This window comes from Mus caroli, chromosome 2 (genome assembly GCF_900094665.2).
Source record: "Mus caroli chromosome 2, CAROLI_EIJ_v1.1, whole genome shotgun sequence".
NCBI lineage: Eukaryota > Metazoa > Chordata > Mammalia > Rodentia > Muridae > Mus > Mus caroli.
In genome coordinates this window covers 136,858,933-136,876,043 of record NC_034571.1, presented here as the reverse complement: position 1 = coordinate 136,876,043, position 17,111 = coordinate 136,858,933, and the positions used below count along the sequence as shown (strand labels likewise).

The 17,111-nt window shown below is 41.8% G+C and overlaps 1 protein-coding gene across 2 annotated transcripts in view; it reads right to left on the bottom strand.

Annotated features, from left to right (window-relative positions):
- The window catches only part of Dtd1 (D-aminoacyl-tRNA deacylase 1), a 159,415-nt gene extending 144,780 nt beyond the window's left edge, over positions 1–14,635 (bottom strand). The window contains exons 1-2 of one of the 2 annotated variants that reach the window (XM_021152900.1): positions 14,441–14,635; positions 10,652–10,742 (exon numbers count right to left, since the gene is read on the bottom strand). In XM_021152900.1, coding sequence (XP_021008559.1) covers positions 10,652–10,742; positions 14,441–14,483 — 134 coding nt within the window. In that variant the 5' untranslated portion in view covers positions 14,484–14,635. The remainder of the gene's footprint in view (positions 1–10,651; positions 10,743–14,440) is intronic. The other variant, XM_029474345.1, reaches the window with a different exon arrangement.
- Between the last annotated feature and the right edge of the window lie 2,476 nt (positions 14,636–17,111).

Here is a 17,111-nt window from a genome sequence, read left to right as displayed (position 1 = left end):
CTCTCTCTCTGGCTCCCTTCTCCACTGGCTCCTGATGGGGTAAGCAATAAAGTTTGTACTGCAGAAGATTCCGGTTGCCCTGAGCGTGTTCTTACCAGGGGGACACAAAAGCACGGGCAATATTAAGTTACTTTCGGTCGTGATATTTTATCATGTCACAGAAAACTAATATAATCACCAAACTCCTTCTATGAAGCTAGTATTAACCTGATACCAAAGTCAAATAAAAAATATTATATAAAAACATAAAGGAATATTACATAAAAAGAATATCACAGACCAATCTCTCTGGTGAACATAGATTCAAAAATTCTCAACAAAATATTTGCAAACAAATTCAAAAATATATCAAAAAGATTACTCAGCCGGGCAGTAGTGGTGCACACCTTTAATCCCAGCACTTGGGAGGCAGAGGCAGGAGGATTTCTGAGTTGGAGGCCAGCCTGGTCTACAGAGTGAGTTCCAGGACAGCCAGGGCTACACAGAGAAACCCTGTCTCAAAAAAACCAAAAAAATAAAAATAAAAAAGACTTTTGACTCATTGCCATGAGATGGCCTGGGCATGGGAGAGATGTCCTTGCCCCTTGCCACCTGCGGATGGTGGAAGAGCCCTGGGGTCATGAGAACAGGATAGCTGAACCTGACTCTCACTGGCTGCAGTGCTCCAGAGAGCAGAACCTGAACTTCACCTGAGCCCGAAAGGCATGACTACAGGACAGCTGGCCCTGACCCTTGCCAGCTGCAGTATTGGGTGAGTTAGCTGGAACAGTGCTGAAGAGCTGGCCCTGGGGATGGGAATGCAGAAGAGCTGGCAGACTAAACAACTCAGCTATCACCCAGGACCAGGTTCAGGGTTTTGATTTGGCCCACCCCAACATCTACCTCATCTATGAGCTGCTAAAGTATGTGAAGGGGCTGGTCCTACCAATCTAGAGCTGTGAGATCTTCATGACATAGGGCAACAACAGGGTATCCAAGAGGAGTCCTGGTGAGGATCCAGTATTAATGGTGTAGCAGAAGCCAGGGACCTCGAACCAGAGCAATGACTTACTGCAATGAACATTTGCAAATAGAGATATGTATGGAAAGGGGTATACTGTGGAACACACTGTGACATACTACAGCTTCCACATGATGCTTTTTGTTTTGTTTTGTTCATTTTTGGTTGGTTGGTTGGTGGGTGGGTTGGTTGGTTTTTGGCGGGGAGGTTGCCTGGCAGAGGGCAGATACAAAGGGTCAGGGAGGTGAGTGGGATTGGGGTGCATGATGTGAAACTCATAAAGAAATCAATAAAAATTACAGAAAAAAAAAAAAGCCAGGTGATGTGGGACGCCTTTAATCCCAGCACTTGAGAGGCAGATACAGGGGAATCTCTGAGTTTGAGGCCAGCCTTGTCTACAGAATAAGTTCCAGGACAGCCTGAGCTGCTGAGAAACACTGTCCCAAAAAGAAAAAAGAAAAAAAGAAAAATCCTGAAGTAACTCAGAAGAACCATACCTCAACCTAAAGGCTACAGTCAGCACTATATTAAGTGAGGAAAAACTTTCCACTGAAACCATGAAGACGACAAAGGTGTCAACCATCTCTGTCTCCACTCGTATTTAACACAGTAGTGGAAGGCTTGTCTAGAGCAGTAAGACAAGAGAAGGAAATAAAAGGCTTACAAGTAGAAAAGAACAATGTCATAGAATCTACTTGCAGATGATATGATTCTGTACATAATAGACCTTAAATATTTCAGCAGAAAACATTTAGAATTAATACTTTCAACAAAGTGACAAGATACAAAAATAGCATATGAAAATCAGTGGCCTTCCTTTACAAGCATACCAAAACAGAAATCAGCAAAACAATCTCATTCATAATAGCTTTAAAGATAGATAGATAGATAGATAGATAGATAGATAGATAGATAGATAGACAGATAGATAGATAGGTAGATAGATAGATAGGTCATGGCATCTTTTCTCAGCAATAGAACACTGACTAAATACCAAGCATAGGGAACACCTCCATGATGAAACTTAAAACACTTAAGAAAGAATTCATGAGGATGGTAGAATATGAAAAGATCTCCTAGGTTCATGAGTTAGTAGAAGTGATATTGTAAAAATGGCCATCATATCAAAAACAATCTACAGAGTCAATATAATATCAATCAAAACTGCAGTGACATTTTTCACTGAAGTAGAAATAAAATAAAATTCATTTTATTTTAAAAGCAAAGAAAACAAAAAACAAAATTCCCAGATAACCAAAGCAAGTCCTGAGCAAAAAGAATACTGCTAGAAATACATATTCCACAGCCACCTTCAGACAACCCAAAGTTAAAATACAAATCTACAAACTTGAAACTAGCATTCTTATATTAAGAGACAACATTCAACATTTGCATCTCTGGACCTAGGTTATCTCACTTAGTATACTATTTTCCAGCTGCATCCATTTTCTGCATTTTTTCTTAATAGCTGAATAAAATTCCATCATGTCTATAGAGGTCAGGAAGCTAAAAATGGCCCATGAGAGGCGATAGGGAAAAGATCTTAATGGGGCAAGGAATAGAACACATTTGATGTGAAAGAAAAGGATGAAAATAGTATAGGTTAAAGGTTAGGTGAAGGGGGTAGGGGAGAAGGAGAATGGGAAGATGATTAACAAAAACTAAATATATCTGAAAAAGCCTTATGGAAGCCTATTACTTTATAAGCCAAGTAAAAATATAATTAAGGGGCTGGAGAGATGGCCCAGCAATTAAGAGTATTTGCTATTCTTCCAGAAAATCTGAGTTTAGTTCCAAGCACCCACATCAGGCAGTTCATAACTGTAACACTTCAAATGTCAACTCTGGATGTATTGATCCCAAGACACAAATATTAATAACCAGGTCATTATGCTTCTTCCAAAACCCAGCATCCTGTTATAATAGGCTGTAAGTAAAAATAATTTAGCTGAGGCATAAGACAAGGGCCTCAAAATAGCAATTTTGACTATGTTCAGAGACCTTAAGGAGGCTATGAATAAATGCCTTAATGAAGACTTTGCAGTTCTAAAGAAACAGTTGGATGGAATAATGAAAAAAAATCAAGACATAACAGAAATTAAATCACTAAAGAAAACACAAATTAAAATAAACCTTGAAAGGAAATATTCAGAATGTCAAACAAAAGCCTCGGGGTAAGCCTCACCAGCAGATTAAAAGACATAGAAGAAGGAATTTCAAGTCTTGAAGACAAGATAGAAGATATGGATAGTTCAGACAAAGAAAATGTTCAATATTAAAATAATCCAGGCAAAAATCATCCAGGAAATCTGAGGCATTAATGTTATACCTATTTATAGAGGAAAGAAAAGAAACACAGGTCAAAATCATAGAAAAGATTTTTTTTTTTAGTCATAGAAGAAAATTTCCCCATTTAAAGAAAGAGGTGTCTATCCGGGTGCAAAAAATGTACAGAAAACCAAACAGACAGAAACAGAAAAGAAACTCCCCATGACACATATTAAACAAAACACTAAATGTACAGAACAAAGAAATGATATTGAAAACTGCAAGGGGGGAAAAGTCACATATAAAGGCAGGTTTATTAGAATAATACCTGACTTTCAATGCAAACTCTAACAGCCAGAAGGTCCTGGACAGATATTTTATAAGCTCTAAGAGACTACAGATGCCAGCCCAGACTACTATACCCAGAAAAACTATCACTCACAATCAAAGGAGCAAGAAAAACACTTCAGGATAAAAACAAATTTAAGCAATTTCTACCCATCGATTTCAGCTCTGCAGAAGGTACTACAAAAAAAACTTCAGTCTAAAGAGAAATATAAATACAACCAAGAGGTCACAAAATATAATAATCCCAGAATAGTACATCAAAGGAGAGGGACCCCACACCACCATAGTAAAATTAACAGGAACTGATAAGCAATGTTCATTAATGCATTCTCAACATTGAGGCAAGAGAGATGGTTCAGTACTTAAGAGCACTAGCTGCTCATTCAGAGGTCATGGGTTCAATTCCCCAGCACCTACATGGCAGCTCACACCTGCCTGTAACTCCATTCTCAAGGGATCTGACATTCTCACACAGACATACATACAGATAAAACACCAACTACCATAAAAAACTTTTTTAAGAAAATGAATTATGTTTTAATTAAAAAAAAATCTTTAAAAATAACTTTCGGGCTGGTGAGATGGCTCAGTGGGTAAGAGCACCCGACTGCTCTTCCTAAGGTCCAGAGTTCAAATTCCAGCAACCACATGGTGGCTCACAACCATCTGTAATGAGATCTGACTCCCTCTTCTGGTGTGTCTGAAGACAGCTACAGTGTACTTACATATAATAAATAAATAAACCTTTAAAAATAAATAAATAAAATAAAAATAAAAATAACTTTCAACATCAAGGGTCTCAATTCCCCCAATAAAAAAGACACAGGCAAACAGACTGAATTAGAAAATACGATTCGTACGGAAGTGGATGCTCACAGTCATCTATAAGATGGAACACAGGGCTCCCAATGGAGAAGCTAGAGAAAGTACCCAAGGAGCTAAAGGGATCTGCAACCCTATTGCTTGTGGACGTTGTACATCGTGGTGCGCACTAGGCTCCGCACCACGATGTACAACGTCCACAAGCAGAGATCTGACTCCCTCTTCTGGTGTGTCTGAAGACAGCTACAGTGTACTTACATATAATAAATAAATAAACCTTTAAAAATAAATAAATAAAATAAAAATAAAAATAACTTTCAACATCAAGGGTCTCAATTCCCCCAATAAAAAAGAAAAAGACTTACAGACTGAATACATAAACAGTTTTCTGCATACAGGAAATGCACCTCCTGCTTGTGGACGTTGTACATCGTGGTGCGGAGCCTAGTGCGCACCACGATGTACAACGTCCACAAGCAGCTGAAAGAAAATAGAATTCATCTTTCTGATGCAAACAAGAAACACACCTCAACATCAAGAACAGATATAACCTAATCACAAAAGGATAGAAGAAAGCATTTCAAGTAAACAGACCCAAGAAGCAAGCAGGAATACATCTAAAACTAGACTTAAAAACTAATCAGAAGAAACATAGAGGGACACTACACACTCATTAAAGGACAACCCCACCAAGAAAATATTACAATTCTAAACACAACACCAAACACAACAACACTCAAGTTCATAAAAGAAACACTACTACAGCTAACCCTACAGTGATAGTGGGATTTCAACAGTCTACTCTTGCCAATAGACAGGTCATCCAGACAAAAAGTGAACAGAGAAATGTTGAGCTAAATAATTTCATAAATCAAATGGATTTAGCAGATAGCCACAAAATATTCCACCCATGATTTCTTCTTAACAGCTCATGGAACCTTCTTCAAAACTGACAACATATTAAGATACAAAGCAAGTCTCAACAAACATAAGAAAATTCAAGTAACACCCTGATCATCATGGATTAAGCTGGATAACAACAAGAGAAACAGCAGGAAGTATGCAGATGCTTGGAAACTGAACAACACACTACTGAATGAAAATTGGGTCAAGACAGAAACCAAGAAGGAAAGTTAAAACTTTTTAGAATTGTGAGACTATGCCGGGGCCTAGCAAACACAGAAGTGGATGCTCACAGTCAGCTATTGGATGCATCACAGGGCTCCCAATGGAGAAGCTAGAGAAAGTACCCAAGGAGCTAAAGGGATCTGCAACCCTATAGTTGGAACAACATGATGAACTAACCAGTACCCCGGAGCTCTTGTCTCTAGCTGCATATGTATCGAAAGATGGCCAGTCGGCCATCACTGGAAAGAGAGGCCCATTGGACTTGCAAACTTTATATGCCCCAATATAGGGGAATGCCAGGGCCAAAAGAATGGGTGGGTAGGGAAGGGGGGGGGATGGGGGACTTTTGGGATAGCATTGGAAATGTAATTGAGGAAAATATGTAATAAAAAATATTAAAAAAAAAACTTTTTAGAATTGCATTAAAATGAAACAGCATACCTAAACCTTTGGGACACAATGAAGGTGGTTCACAGCATTAAGTGCCTACATAAAAATATCTGAAGAGATCTCATATAAGTAATTTAAAGACACACTTGAAAGCTCTAGAACAACAAGAAGAAATATCCAAAAAGAGTAGACAGGATAAAATAATCAAACATAGGGCTGAAATCAATGAGATGGAAACAAAGACAAAGACAGAGAAACAGTCAAAGAATCAATGAAACAAAAAGGTGGGTATTCAAGAAAAATTGACAATATTGACAAATACTAAGCCAAATTAATCAAAAGATAAAGGGAGAAGATTCAAAAATTAGACATAAAAAGGATGATATTACAACAGACACCAAGGAGACTCATAAGCATGTACCTTAAAAATATATTCAAAAAATGTATTCTGCCAAACTAGAAAACCTAAAAGAAACAGACACATGTCTTATTATATACCATCTACCAAAGTTAAATCAAGAGCAGATAAGCAATGTAAACAGACTTATAACCCCCAGTGAAACATACATGAAAATCAATGTGGCAGTTCCTCGAGAAACTGGGACTAGACCAACCTCAAGATCTAGCTATACCAGTCTTGGACATACACCCAGAGGACTATCCCTACTACAGGGATATTCGCTCATCCACGTTCACTGGTCAACTCATGAGTACACCAAAACTGAGATCACTCTTGATGTCCATCAACTGATGAACTAAAAACAAAAACACGGTAAGTATTTACATAATGGAATATTATTCAGCTGTTAACTATGAAATTTTCAGGTAGACTGATAGACCTAGAAAAAAAAATCATCCTAAGTGGGGAAACCTAGACCCAAAGTCAAAACTTTCCTGTTTTCTCTTATATGTTAGTGGTTAAGCTTTTGATATTCGTGCTACAATCAGAATATCCACAGAAGTCAGGGACCATGAAAGAGGAGGAGAATCTTCCAAGGAAGAGGGGGTAGAATATTGTGTTATACAGAGATAAAATGTGGAAGGAGATGGAAGGGAAGGGTAGAGGAGGGAATGTGGGGAGGGACAAGTAACACCAAAGGATTGTTTGCTTGCTTGCTTGGCTGCCCTGGAACTCAATATGCAGACCAGGCTAGCCTTGAAATCACAGAAATCCTCCTGCTTCCGCCTCTCCAGCTGGGATTGCAGGTGTAAACCACCACCACACCCATCCCTAAAGGCCTTTAGAAAAGCCATGTGGATTGTCAATCACAACCACTCAGTGCCAGGAAACATAATGCCCTCTCTGGTCTCTGTGGGCACCAGGAACGCACATGGTACACATTCATACAGACACACAAAACACATAAAATAAAATAATAAACCCATTAAAGATATTTTAAGAAAAAATCAAAAGGAAATCTACTACTGTAGAAGTTTTCTAAAATACATACACATATGAAAGGATTTGAGCCAGGCAGCAGTGGCACACGCCTTTGATCCCAGCACTTGGGAGGCAGAGGCAGGGGGATTTCTGAGTTTGAGGCCAGCCTGGTCTACAGAGTGAGTTCCAGGACAGCCAGGGCTACACAGAGAAACCCTGTCTCGAAAAACAAAAAAGAAGAAGAAAGGAATTTAAATGGAGTCACAATAAAATGGGAGAGACCAATGCCCCCAACTAGACATCTTATGGCACCAAGTAACATCTCCAGCGCCAAGAATGGTTCACATCATATTGGCCAAGGGGTCCCATAGATCCTCCAAGCATCACAGGGTCTTGCCAAGGCTATTGTTTGCTCTGCACAGCCCCAGGCCCTGTTGCTGAAGACACCATTTATTTATGTCATTGAACACAGAGAAATCAAGCTGATGCCCTACTGGAAGCTGCAGCCCTACTAACTAGCATTCATTGTGATAGAAGGTACTCTGCATTCTACTGGAGAAGAAAAGCAATAATCAATATCATACAGCTGCAACCATGTGACCTACAACAGCAACCAGCCTGCAGCATACAATGGCACAACAGTGACACTAATTTTATAGGAATAACCAATCGCCTTCTGATTGAATTCAAGGCCCAGTCGTTGAGATGGAACCCATATCTGACACTGCTAAAGTGGCCAAGAACCTGAGACCTAGGGAGGCCATGGGCCCTAGGAGAAAACCTACTAACATTGTTCTGTTAAAGGAACAAAGGAATAAAATGACTTACTGACATATTGCTCTATTCATAGGTCAGTGCATCATTCAACTATCACAGAGAATCACCTTCTTGCAGGAGCTGGGAATTAACACAAAGACATATGTAGGGGATTTGGTCTGGTGCTGCTTGTATTTAAATGCTAAATAATGGCTCCCAAGATCTGGTTGTTGTTGTTGTTGTTGCTGCTGCTGCTGCTGCTGCTGCTGCTGCTGCTGCTGCTCCTCCTCCTCCTCCTCCTCCTCCTCCTCCTCTTTCACCCCCACCACCACCACTACCACCACGAGTAGGTGACCATCACCATCTATTACCATCACCATCTACTGGTGGAGGTGGAGGTGGTGGTGGTGGTGGCGCTGTGTAAACCTTGCTTCCCATGTTAATTGGTCAGTAAAAGACTAAAGCCTGTGATTGGGGGAATGGATACAGATAGGTGGGTTTTCACTTACTTGGCTGTGGGTCACAGGTAGAGAACGGGAAAGAAGAAAGGACGCTGGAGAAGAGAGGAGACTGGGGAAGAGGAAAGGAGATGGACCATGAGCACATGGCCAGGAGAAATAGCAAGTAACAAGGGACACATGGCTGGGATGTGACTTAGAATAGCTCCAAAGCCTGCCCAATCTTGGATTACAGCTCATAAATAAAATACCTGGATTGTGCGTCTTTTATATGGGCTAACTAGAAATCATAATTCTTTTTACAGACCCACACCTGGACAATGTACAGAGAGTGAGGACTATGTCTTTAGCAAACCCTTCCCCTCAAGGTTACAGAAGAGCAGGCAGAAAGATTTTAAGAGTTAGCTCCAAGAAACAGTGTCTTCTAGACACAACAGGACTGATGCACACATGAACTCAGAGACTGCGACAGCACGCACAGGGCCTGCCTGGGTTCAGACACGACAAAGTCTCAGCACGGAGAAGGGACAATGAATAAGCAGTCCCACCCCTAAGCAAGAGGCTATTTGCAACTGAAAAAATTTTGCAAAGGAAAAATCTTATCTTCTCGAGTAGAGTGTCATTGGGTATGTCAACTACATTCCAGGAAGTAGTTGGCAACACAAAATACACATATAAAACATACATGTGTGTGTGCATGCATGCATATATATTATGACAGATAGAGAGCTTTTTCTCTTTTTTGGAGTGGGCTTGCCTAAGGAGGTTTTCCTAATACTTACAGATGACAAAGGACAACGACTCTGGCAAGAAAGTGGACCAGGTAATGGTTGTAAGTCCAACTTAAGAGCCACAAAAGAACCACCTGTATGAAAGCTCGAATTCCCAATTCTAAGAGTCACCTTTTGATGCTGAAGGCAAAGGCGATGTCATCTGGTAACTAATTACATGGCTGTCCTTTGTGAAGGGTGCTGTTCATTACCTCTGCTTCAAGAGCAAGGCTTGTCTCATGCTGAGTTCTATCCCTTAACCACCAGCAGTAGACCCCAGTCAAACTGTCAGTCAATTTGCTCATCACTGCGACCAAACGCCTGACAGAACAAACCTATAGGGAGAAAAGGTTTCTGATGGTTTCGGGCATTTCAGTCTCCTACATCAAGGAGAGCATGGCAGTGCACGGCAGCTCCTAACCCAGCTGGCATGTTCTCTTCTTCCATCTGCACCCCAGCCTATGGAACGCTGCTATCTGTACTCACTAAGAGGCCTTTCCCTTACTTACTCCTCTCTGGAAAAGACCCTCACATGCATACCCAGAGGTGAGCCTTACTAATCTCCTATGAACATCTCAACCCAAATAAATACATGATCAGGATTAGTCATCACAGCACTAAAGAGATTCAGACCCAGAACCCAAGTATTACCCACTTTCCCACTCTACTCCACTTGAGCTCTTAAGGGACTCGCTCCATCAATACCAACATCCCTAAAGTGGTATCAAAGTGCCTTGATTAGTCATCAACATCTTAGGAAGAATTAGGTTCTGGGCCTGACTTTGAATGTCATAACTATACTGAGGCTGTGGGCATCAAAGGGGCAGCATCTGAACTGAATATAGCAAGTACTCGGGGAGAAGCAGAGGCAGAGGAAGATTCACTCCACTAAGACGGCCTGCCAGGAAAAGAGCAGCAGGCCAGCGTGCCCGACCAGATTCTAATTCAGGGTCAGGTTTTCACCGAGTGAGCATGTCCACGGCCTGGAGCAAGGAAATGAGCCTCTCTGAGTTCCAGATCCTCATATGATCGATTGAACAGTACTCAAGTCACAATGTCCCCATTTTAAAGAAAAGACACCCAATATTTATGAGAAAGAAACACTGTTGGCAGAGGTGATGGCACATGGGCATAAGGTAAACCGGGGTCCTATTCCACTGCTGACAGGGACTGAGGTTGGGCACGTCGCTCTTGTTTTGTCTTGTCTGCATGAAACAATGCTTAAAAGCAACACAGGCCCAGTTTATAAGCACAAAATATTACACGAGCTGCCAGAAAGGCCAGCACACAGCCCACGTCTTAGCAATGACTTTAGAAATCCAGATCTTACATGTGTTCCACTTCCTTCTGTGAGTCTTCCATGGAAATGCCCAGCAAGACACAGATGCCCCGTCCGATGGCGCTTATCTGCTCTCCTCCAACTAGAAGGAACCAAAGCGGAGGAAAGACTTAGATACAGTCAGCATCATAAAGCGTCTTTTCAGTAATTCAGAAAAGATCTCAGAAAGGAGATCCCTGCTTTTCTTGTAAATCAGTAAATCTACTAACTCAAAACACAGACGGCATAGAATGGAAACTGTTCATGGCAGAAAAACAAATACGTTTTTCCGGCTTACTACAAGGGCAAATTCATTACCCATAAACACTGTGACTTATGTGGTAAGCCTCACCTCAGGAACTGCTGTCATCTCCCTGCATATTTCTCAAGTGGCATTCTAAGCCAATAGCATCTAAATCTTTTTGAATTATGCAGAGTATCCACATTTAAAAAGAAAAAAAAAAAACTCTAAGAACACCATGCTAATATCTCTGTATGTATTTATAGTCAAATGTACTGCCTACTACTTTTAGCCAGTATCTCAAAATTCTGGCACAGTATTTAGACTAAATTCATCATTATGTCGGTGAAATTAAACTCATATTTTAAGTGGCAACCTTGATAATTTCCTCCTTTTGCCCAGTCTCATTATATTACTGTTGTTGTTTTTCTTTTTTTATTTCATTTTGTACTGACCTAATGTTCCAGGCAGGAACAGAACAATAAACTCTGCCATGGTGTGTGCGGAGGTGGGGGTGGGGGAATGGCTTCTGCTGAGCACTAGAATGGACTCTGCCACTGTGTGTATGTGTGTGTGCTGCTTCCGCTGTGCACTAATATCTGCAAAGATTCCTAAAAAGGGAGCACATACTAAGCCCCAGCTTCCTCAACTTTCAATTGTAATTATATATGGATCCACATGACAAAAGGCAAAGGTCACAAGGAAAAAGAAAACTGGCAAAAATAAAAGGTTTCTGAGTACGCAGACACCAAACACAAACTGTGTCCAAGGTACACTGGCAGTGCTCATTCATGCTGCTTCATGAAGCCACTTCAATGCAGCCTTTGTTCTGAACACAAAACATGCACACATGCCACGCGACATCAACAAACACTGCCCGAAACGACTCTACACAGACTTGATACTCTGCCGTGTTCAATTGTAATGCTTTTATACTACACACCAAGTTTTATGCTCTTTATGCTCAGAAACATCATGGCTTGTAGAAATGAATGGCTTTTAATATTTCCTATTATTATCTTCAGCACACAAGTATCAAAGTAATGAGGCAAGCAAGCATAGGGAACATTTAGCTAACTAGGACTCCACTTGGTTTGGACTTTGCACTCTTCTCTGAGCAATGTACCTAGCAACCTCTTTAGCAGCCTAGGACCCCACAAGCATAGGCTGCAGGTACACCTGGGGTCTCATTATCTTTAGCAGCCTAGGACCCCACAAGCATAGACTGCAGGTACACCTGGGGTCTCATTTACATTATTTGTCATTCCATTAATTAGGGTCATTTATTTACATTATTACAGTTGACTGAATTTTTATGTTGATTCATCTACTCATGTGACATGGATGTGTGCATGTGCTTGTGCCACCGCATGCATGTGGAGGGTCAGAGGACAACTTGTAGGAGTTGGTTCTCTCTTCAGGTCCTCAGGCTTGGTGGCAAACGCTTGTAACTGGCTAAGCCACCACACAGGCCCTTCATAATTGCTTCAATTGGTGGAAATAAGTTGTTCCCCTTGGCAACTTCTTGAGAATGCCCCAATACTACTCAAACATATCCTGGAACATACCTGGAAACTACAGGCAATGGCCTGTCCACTCTCAGCAAGTGACTGTCATTCAGGTCACTCCCTCACTCTTATCCTAAAACTTCTCATTAGCTTAAGCTCGAGTATGATCAAAGGGCTCCCTAGGGAAATCCCAAGAGTGTTAGACACTTTGTGCAAGTGCCAGCCCAGGGCCTCGCACACGCCAGGCTTGGTTTGGTAGGAGAGGGTTTCACTAGGTAGCTTCAGTCTGCACTTTAACTCACCAGGTAGGTAGCCCATGCTGGACTCAACCCAGGGTGCTGGGATAATAGGAATAGGCCACCATCTACAAGCAAAGGTACATTTTCCAAAGTCCAGATCAGCAGAATCGAGGGCTTAAGGAACCAAAGCTCAAAATTTAAATCTGTTAGTGATAACCACATCAAGTAGACAGCTTCTCCCCCCAAAGAGCCAAACCATCTTTCATCAGTGAATTTTTCCAGTTTTCATGTGCTCAATATTTACTGAAATGTTGTTAGAGTCCCATAAACTCCTCTCCTATTCTGTTCCTTATTAATCCAGGATGGTTTCCAAAACCAAAGTTAACAGAACAGCTTGCAACTCATTAAGCAGGATTAGAAGGTGGACTCTCGGGTCTAAATATGTGGTTTGGCTACTTGGTTGGGGAGGAGTCTTGGGTCTAGATTTAAACTCAAAAACATGTATTTAGTATAAAATGGTTTAAAGAAAAAGATATCTGTATTGCTTGATCTGAAACTTTGGTGAGGAGGGTGTCTTAGAGACTCTTTTGTTGTCCAATCTGCTTTCTGTTGTCCAATTCCTGGGCTCAACTGAGCTCCTTCCCCAGCCTCCAAAGTGGCTGTCACTACAGGCCTTGGCATCTGACCTGAAAATGTACTTCTGCTTATATAAACACAGCTAGGCAATGGTGGTAGACACCGTTAATCCCACCACTTGGGAGGCAGAGGCAGGTGGATCTGTGAGTTCAAGGCCAGCCTAGTCTACAGAGTGAGTTCCTGGCCAGACAAGGCTAAACAGAGAAACCCTATCTCGAAAAGGAAAAAAGAAAGAAAGAGAGAGAGAGAGAGAAACTCTAAATGAGTGATGGGTAGACTTGCTGCCAAGCCTAATTCCCTGAGTTGAATCCCAAGGACCCACATGGTGGTGGCACATCTAAATTGTTCTCTGGCCTGTTACACACAGAAACACACACACACACACACCAAATAAATAAATGTATTTATTTTTTTAACTTAAAAGACTAAAAGAATGGCACCAGTCGTTTCTATTTTTTTAACACTTTTCAAATAACTACAGTAGCTGGATCCTGAATATTTCAACTAGACTCCCACATTCAACTGATGGCTAATGGCTGAGCATCTTGGTCTATATTAATTAATGGGAAAGAGAAGCATGTCATCTTGAATTCTGTGGTTCTGACCCGTGGCTGAAGGTTCAAAGACCGACATCCAGGTGCAAGCAAGGGATGTTCTGCACCCAGTGAGGATGCCAGCAGGTATTTGCTCAAAGCTGCCAGAGCTCAAACAATTAGCAATTCCTCCGTCTGTCCATTTTATCATGAGCCAAGTTCTATTTTAAAAAGAAAACATATGCAAAAGGGGGTTGTTAAAATGGTACATCTCAGACAGAGCGGTGGATAAACGAGCGAGTCCGCTCCGGAAATCTCCCCAATGTGTTGTTTGTGCAACAGTGCATTCAACAACGGGCCCTGGGGATGCTCACAGGTTCTGGCACCTTGTCTGTGAGGACCACACACACACACTCACAAAGATAATGATGATGATTATAATGGTGATGACGACGGAGATGAGGGTTTATGTAGCTACGAAAGCACGGAGCCTGAACCCGTGAGCGGCCAGGCACGTGCCGGATCTTCTCGGCCACGGCGCTGCCCAGAGGCTGCCCGGTAACTCGGGGCTGCGGGGAACCCTCACACGGAACAGCGGGTCGCGGGGGTCAGAGGCTGCTCTCTCCCCGGCCCGCCCGACTGACCTGTGACGCTAGCCCGAGTGACGCGCTGCACCACGGCCTTCATGGCGGCGGCTGTAGCGACTGGAATTCGCCGTGTGGTCAGACCTTGCGACTCCGCCGGTGGCTCCTCGGCCGGCGCCCTCTACCGGCAACACCGGAAGAGCTCCGTGAGGACCCATTCCACAGAGCTGCGTCCCGCCCACGTCGGCCACACCTATCCAATTGGCCCCGCCCATGTCAATCACCCTCACCTGTCACCTATGCATAACCTAGTCCATTTGCGGTAGGCCCCGCCCTATCCACCCCTGAACTCCTCCTTAAGCACTATAGTCCCAAACTGCCAGCCTAGTCTCCACTATGTCCACACACACATTAATTTCTGCTCCAGTTTCTTTCAGTTTTACCCTTAGGTTTTTTTCCTGGTTTTCTCCCTCTTTTCCAATCCTCCGGTCACAGATTTTCCAAAATCTTCACTTGTTCTGTAGCCACAGCAGCAAGCCTGTTGCTAAAAACAAAAGGACCTGCTGCTAACATAGCCATTTAACTACATAACTACTGATTTACCTTAGACACAATAGTTAATAGGTCTATCAGTCTAGAATTCTAATTCCTTCCTAATACATATCTAATACTTAGCCCTATCACAGGGCTATTAGGAAATTTGAATGGGCTGTAAAGATGCTTAGATGGCTGCAAAGAACTGTATAGCTATTACTGTAGCAAGTTTTCATTCCTAAAAAATAACATCTTCATAGTCCAGTGGTAGTCCATGTGTTTATAATTAAAACAAAGAAAAAAGAAGAATGGGGAGGGGAGGAGAGATAGTCCCAGCTACTTGAGATGAAGTGGGAAAGTGTTTTAAGTCCATGAGTTCAAGAGCACCAATGTGGGCAATGTAATGAGACTTTCCCTTAAAAACGAAATAGGAGTATCAGAAAAAGTTCACCCATTTCAGAGTGTCTTTGCTTTGAACGCCTCTTCCAGGATTAGCAGATTCAGAAAAGCATTTGATAGAAAGCAATTTGATAGAACTGTTATTTGGCCCGAAATACTCCAAGGAATGGTGGTCGAACATCTGTGATCCAAGCATTCTGGAGGCTGCAGTATGAGGATCACGCTGAAGTTCAAGGCCAGCGTGAAATACAGAGTGAGGCGTTGCTTCCCCCCCCAAAAAAAAACAAACAAAAACAAAAAAGGCCTAGAAACGTGTATTATTGTGGGGTATCCATCAGATAAGACTACTCAGATAGGGGTTAGCCAGTAGAAAGTCTTTATTAGCCAACTGGCAACTACACTGGGTGTTCAGGAGCTCATTGAAGCCCAGATTCTTTTATTAGAGTGAGCATTTAAGCAAAAAAAAAAAAATTCCTCGGTTGACATACTTCAGTTAATAAGCACAGTTAGGCTAAAGCAATTACAGAAGTCAAAAGGCAAGCTTAGTGCATTTAAGGACTTTCCCAGAACTATGCAGTTTGAGGGATTCGGTCTTCCTTTTCGCTCTGGCAAGTGGTACTATCTACATGCTGAGTTTTATGGAGTCAGTAGTGCTAAGGCCTGGGAGCCTCTTATATTACGCTTAAATATTAAATAGTGAATGCAAAATTTCATGAGTTAAATTGTCAAGGATACCACCAGCAGCAGCAGCAAGATCAATGGGTGTCAGTCACATGCTTCCTGATATTGAAGGATACAGTGGTAATTCTGCAACAACAAAACTTAACCTGGGGCTAGAAGTGTAGCTCAGTGGAACATAGTACTTAGCTACCGTGTAGGAAGCCCTAGGTTCAGCCCTTAGTATCATATAAGCCAGGAATGGCAACGCTTACCTGGAATCCCAGTGCTCAGGAGGTAGAGAGGCAGGAGCGTCAGTTCAAGGGTGGAACTGTACAATAGAAATGCAAACTGCACTGCAGGAGACTCTGCATCTAATTGTTTAAAAAACCCAAATCAGGTACATTCTATCAAGTAGTCAGTTTTTCACATCCAGGGAAAAAAAGGGTAAAGGCACTCCCTGGGGGCTGGAGTGAGGGCTCAGTAGTTAAGAGCACTGGCTGCTCTTCCAGAGGTCCTGAGTTCAATTCCCAGCAACCACATGGTGGCTCACAACCATCTATAATGGGATCCAACACCCTCTTCTGGCGTGTCTGAAGACTGCTAAAGTGTACTCACATATAATAAATAAATAAATAAATAAATAAATAAATAAATAACTCTTTTTAAAAAAAAAAAAGAAAAGAAAAAGAAAAAGAAAAGGCACTTGCTGCCTTTAATGACCTGAGTTTGATCCCCAGACTTCTCCCTGACATCACTAGATGTCCTCTGAGCTCCACATGCACCCTATATCACATGCAAATGCATGTTCACAGACATGCACACAAAATAAATAAAATGGGAGAAGACTGTATTATGCATGAACTTTGGTACGTCCTGGCCAGGAAAAAAAGGAAAGGGAGAAAGTTATTTGTAGGCTAACAATAACTCCCTTTGAGTTGGTATGAGCCCACTGATCCAGCAAAGCACTGTTTATAATTGTGGTTTCATTACAAATGATTCATATTTGATTAAAGAACTTCTTCTGAATAACTGAGCTACAAATATTATTAATTTGGTTCTTCCTAATTAAAAAAGAAAAAAATTAGCCGGGCGTGGTGGCGCACGCCTTTAATCCCAGAACTTGAGAGGCAGAGGCAGG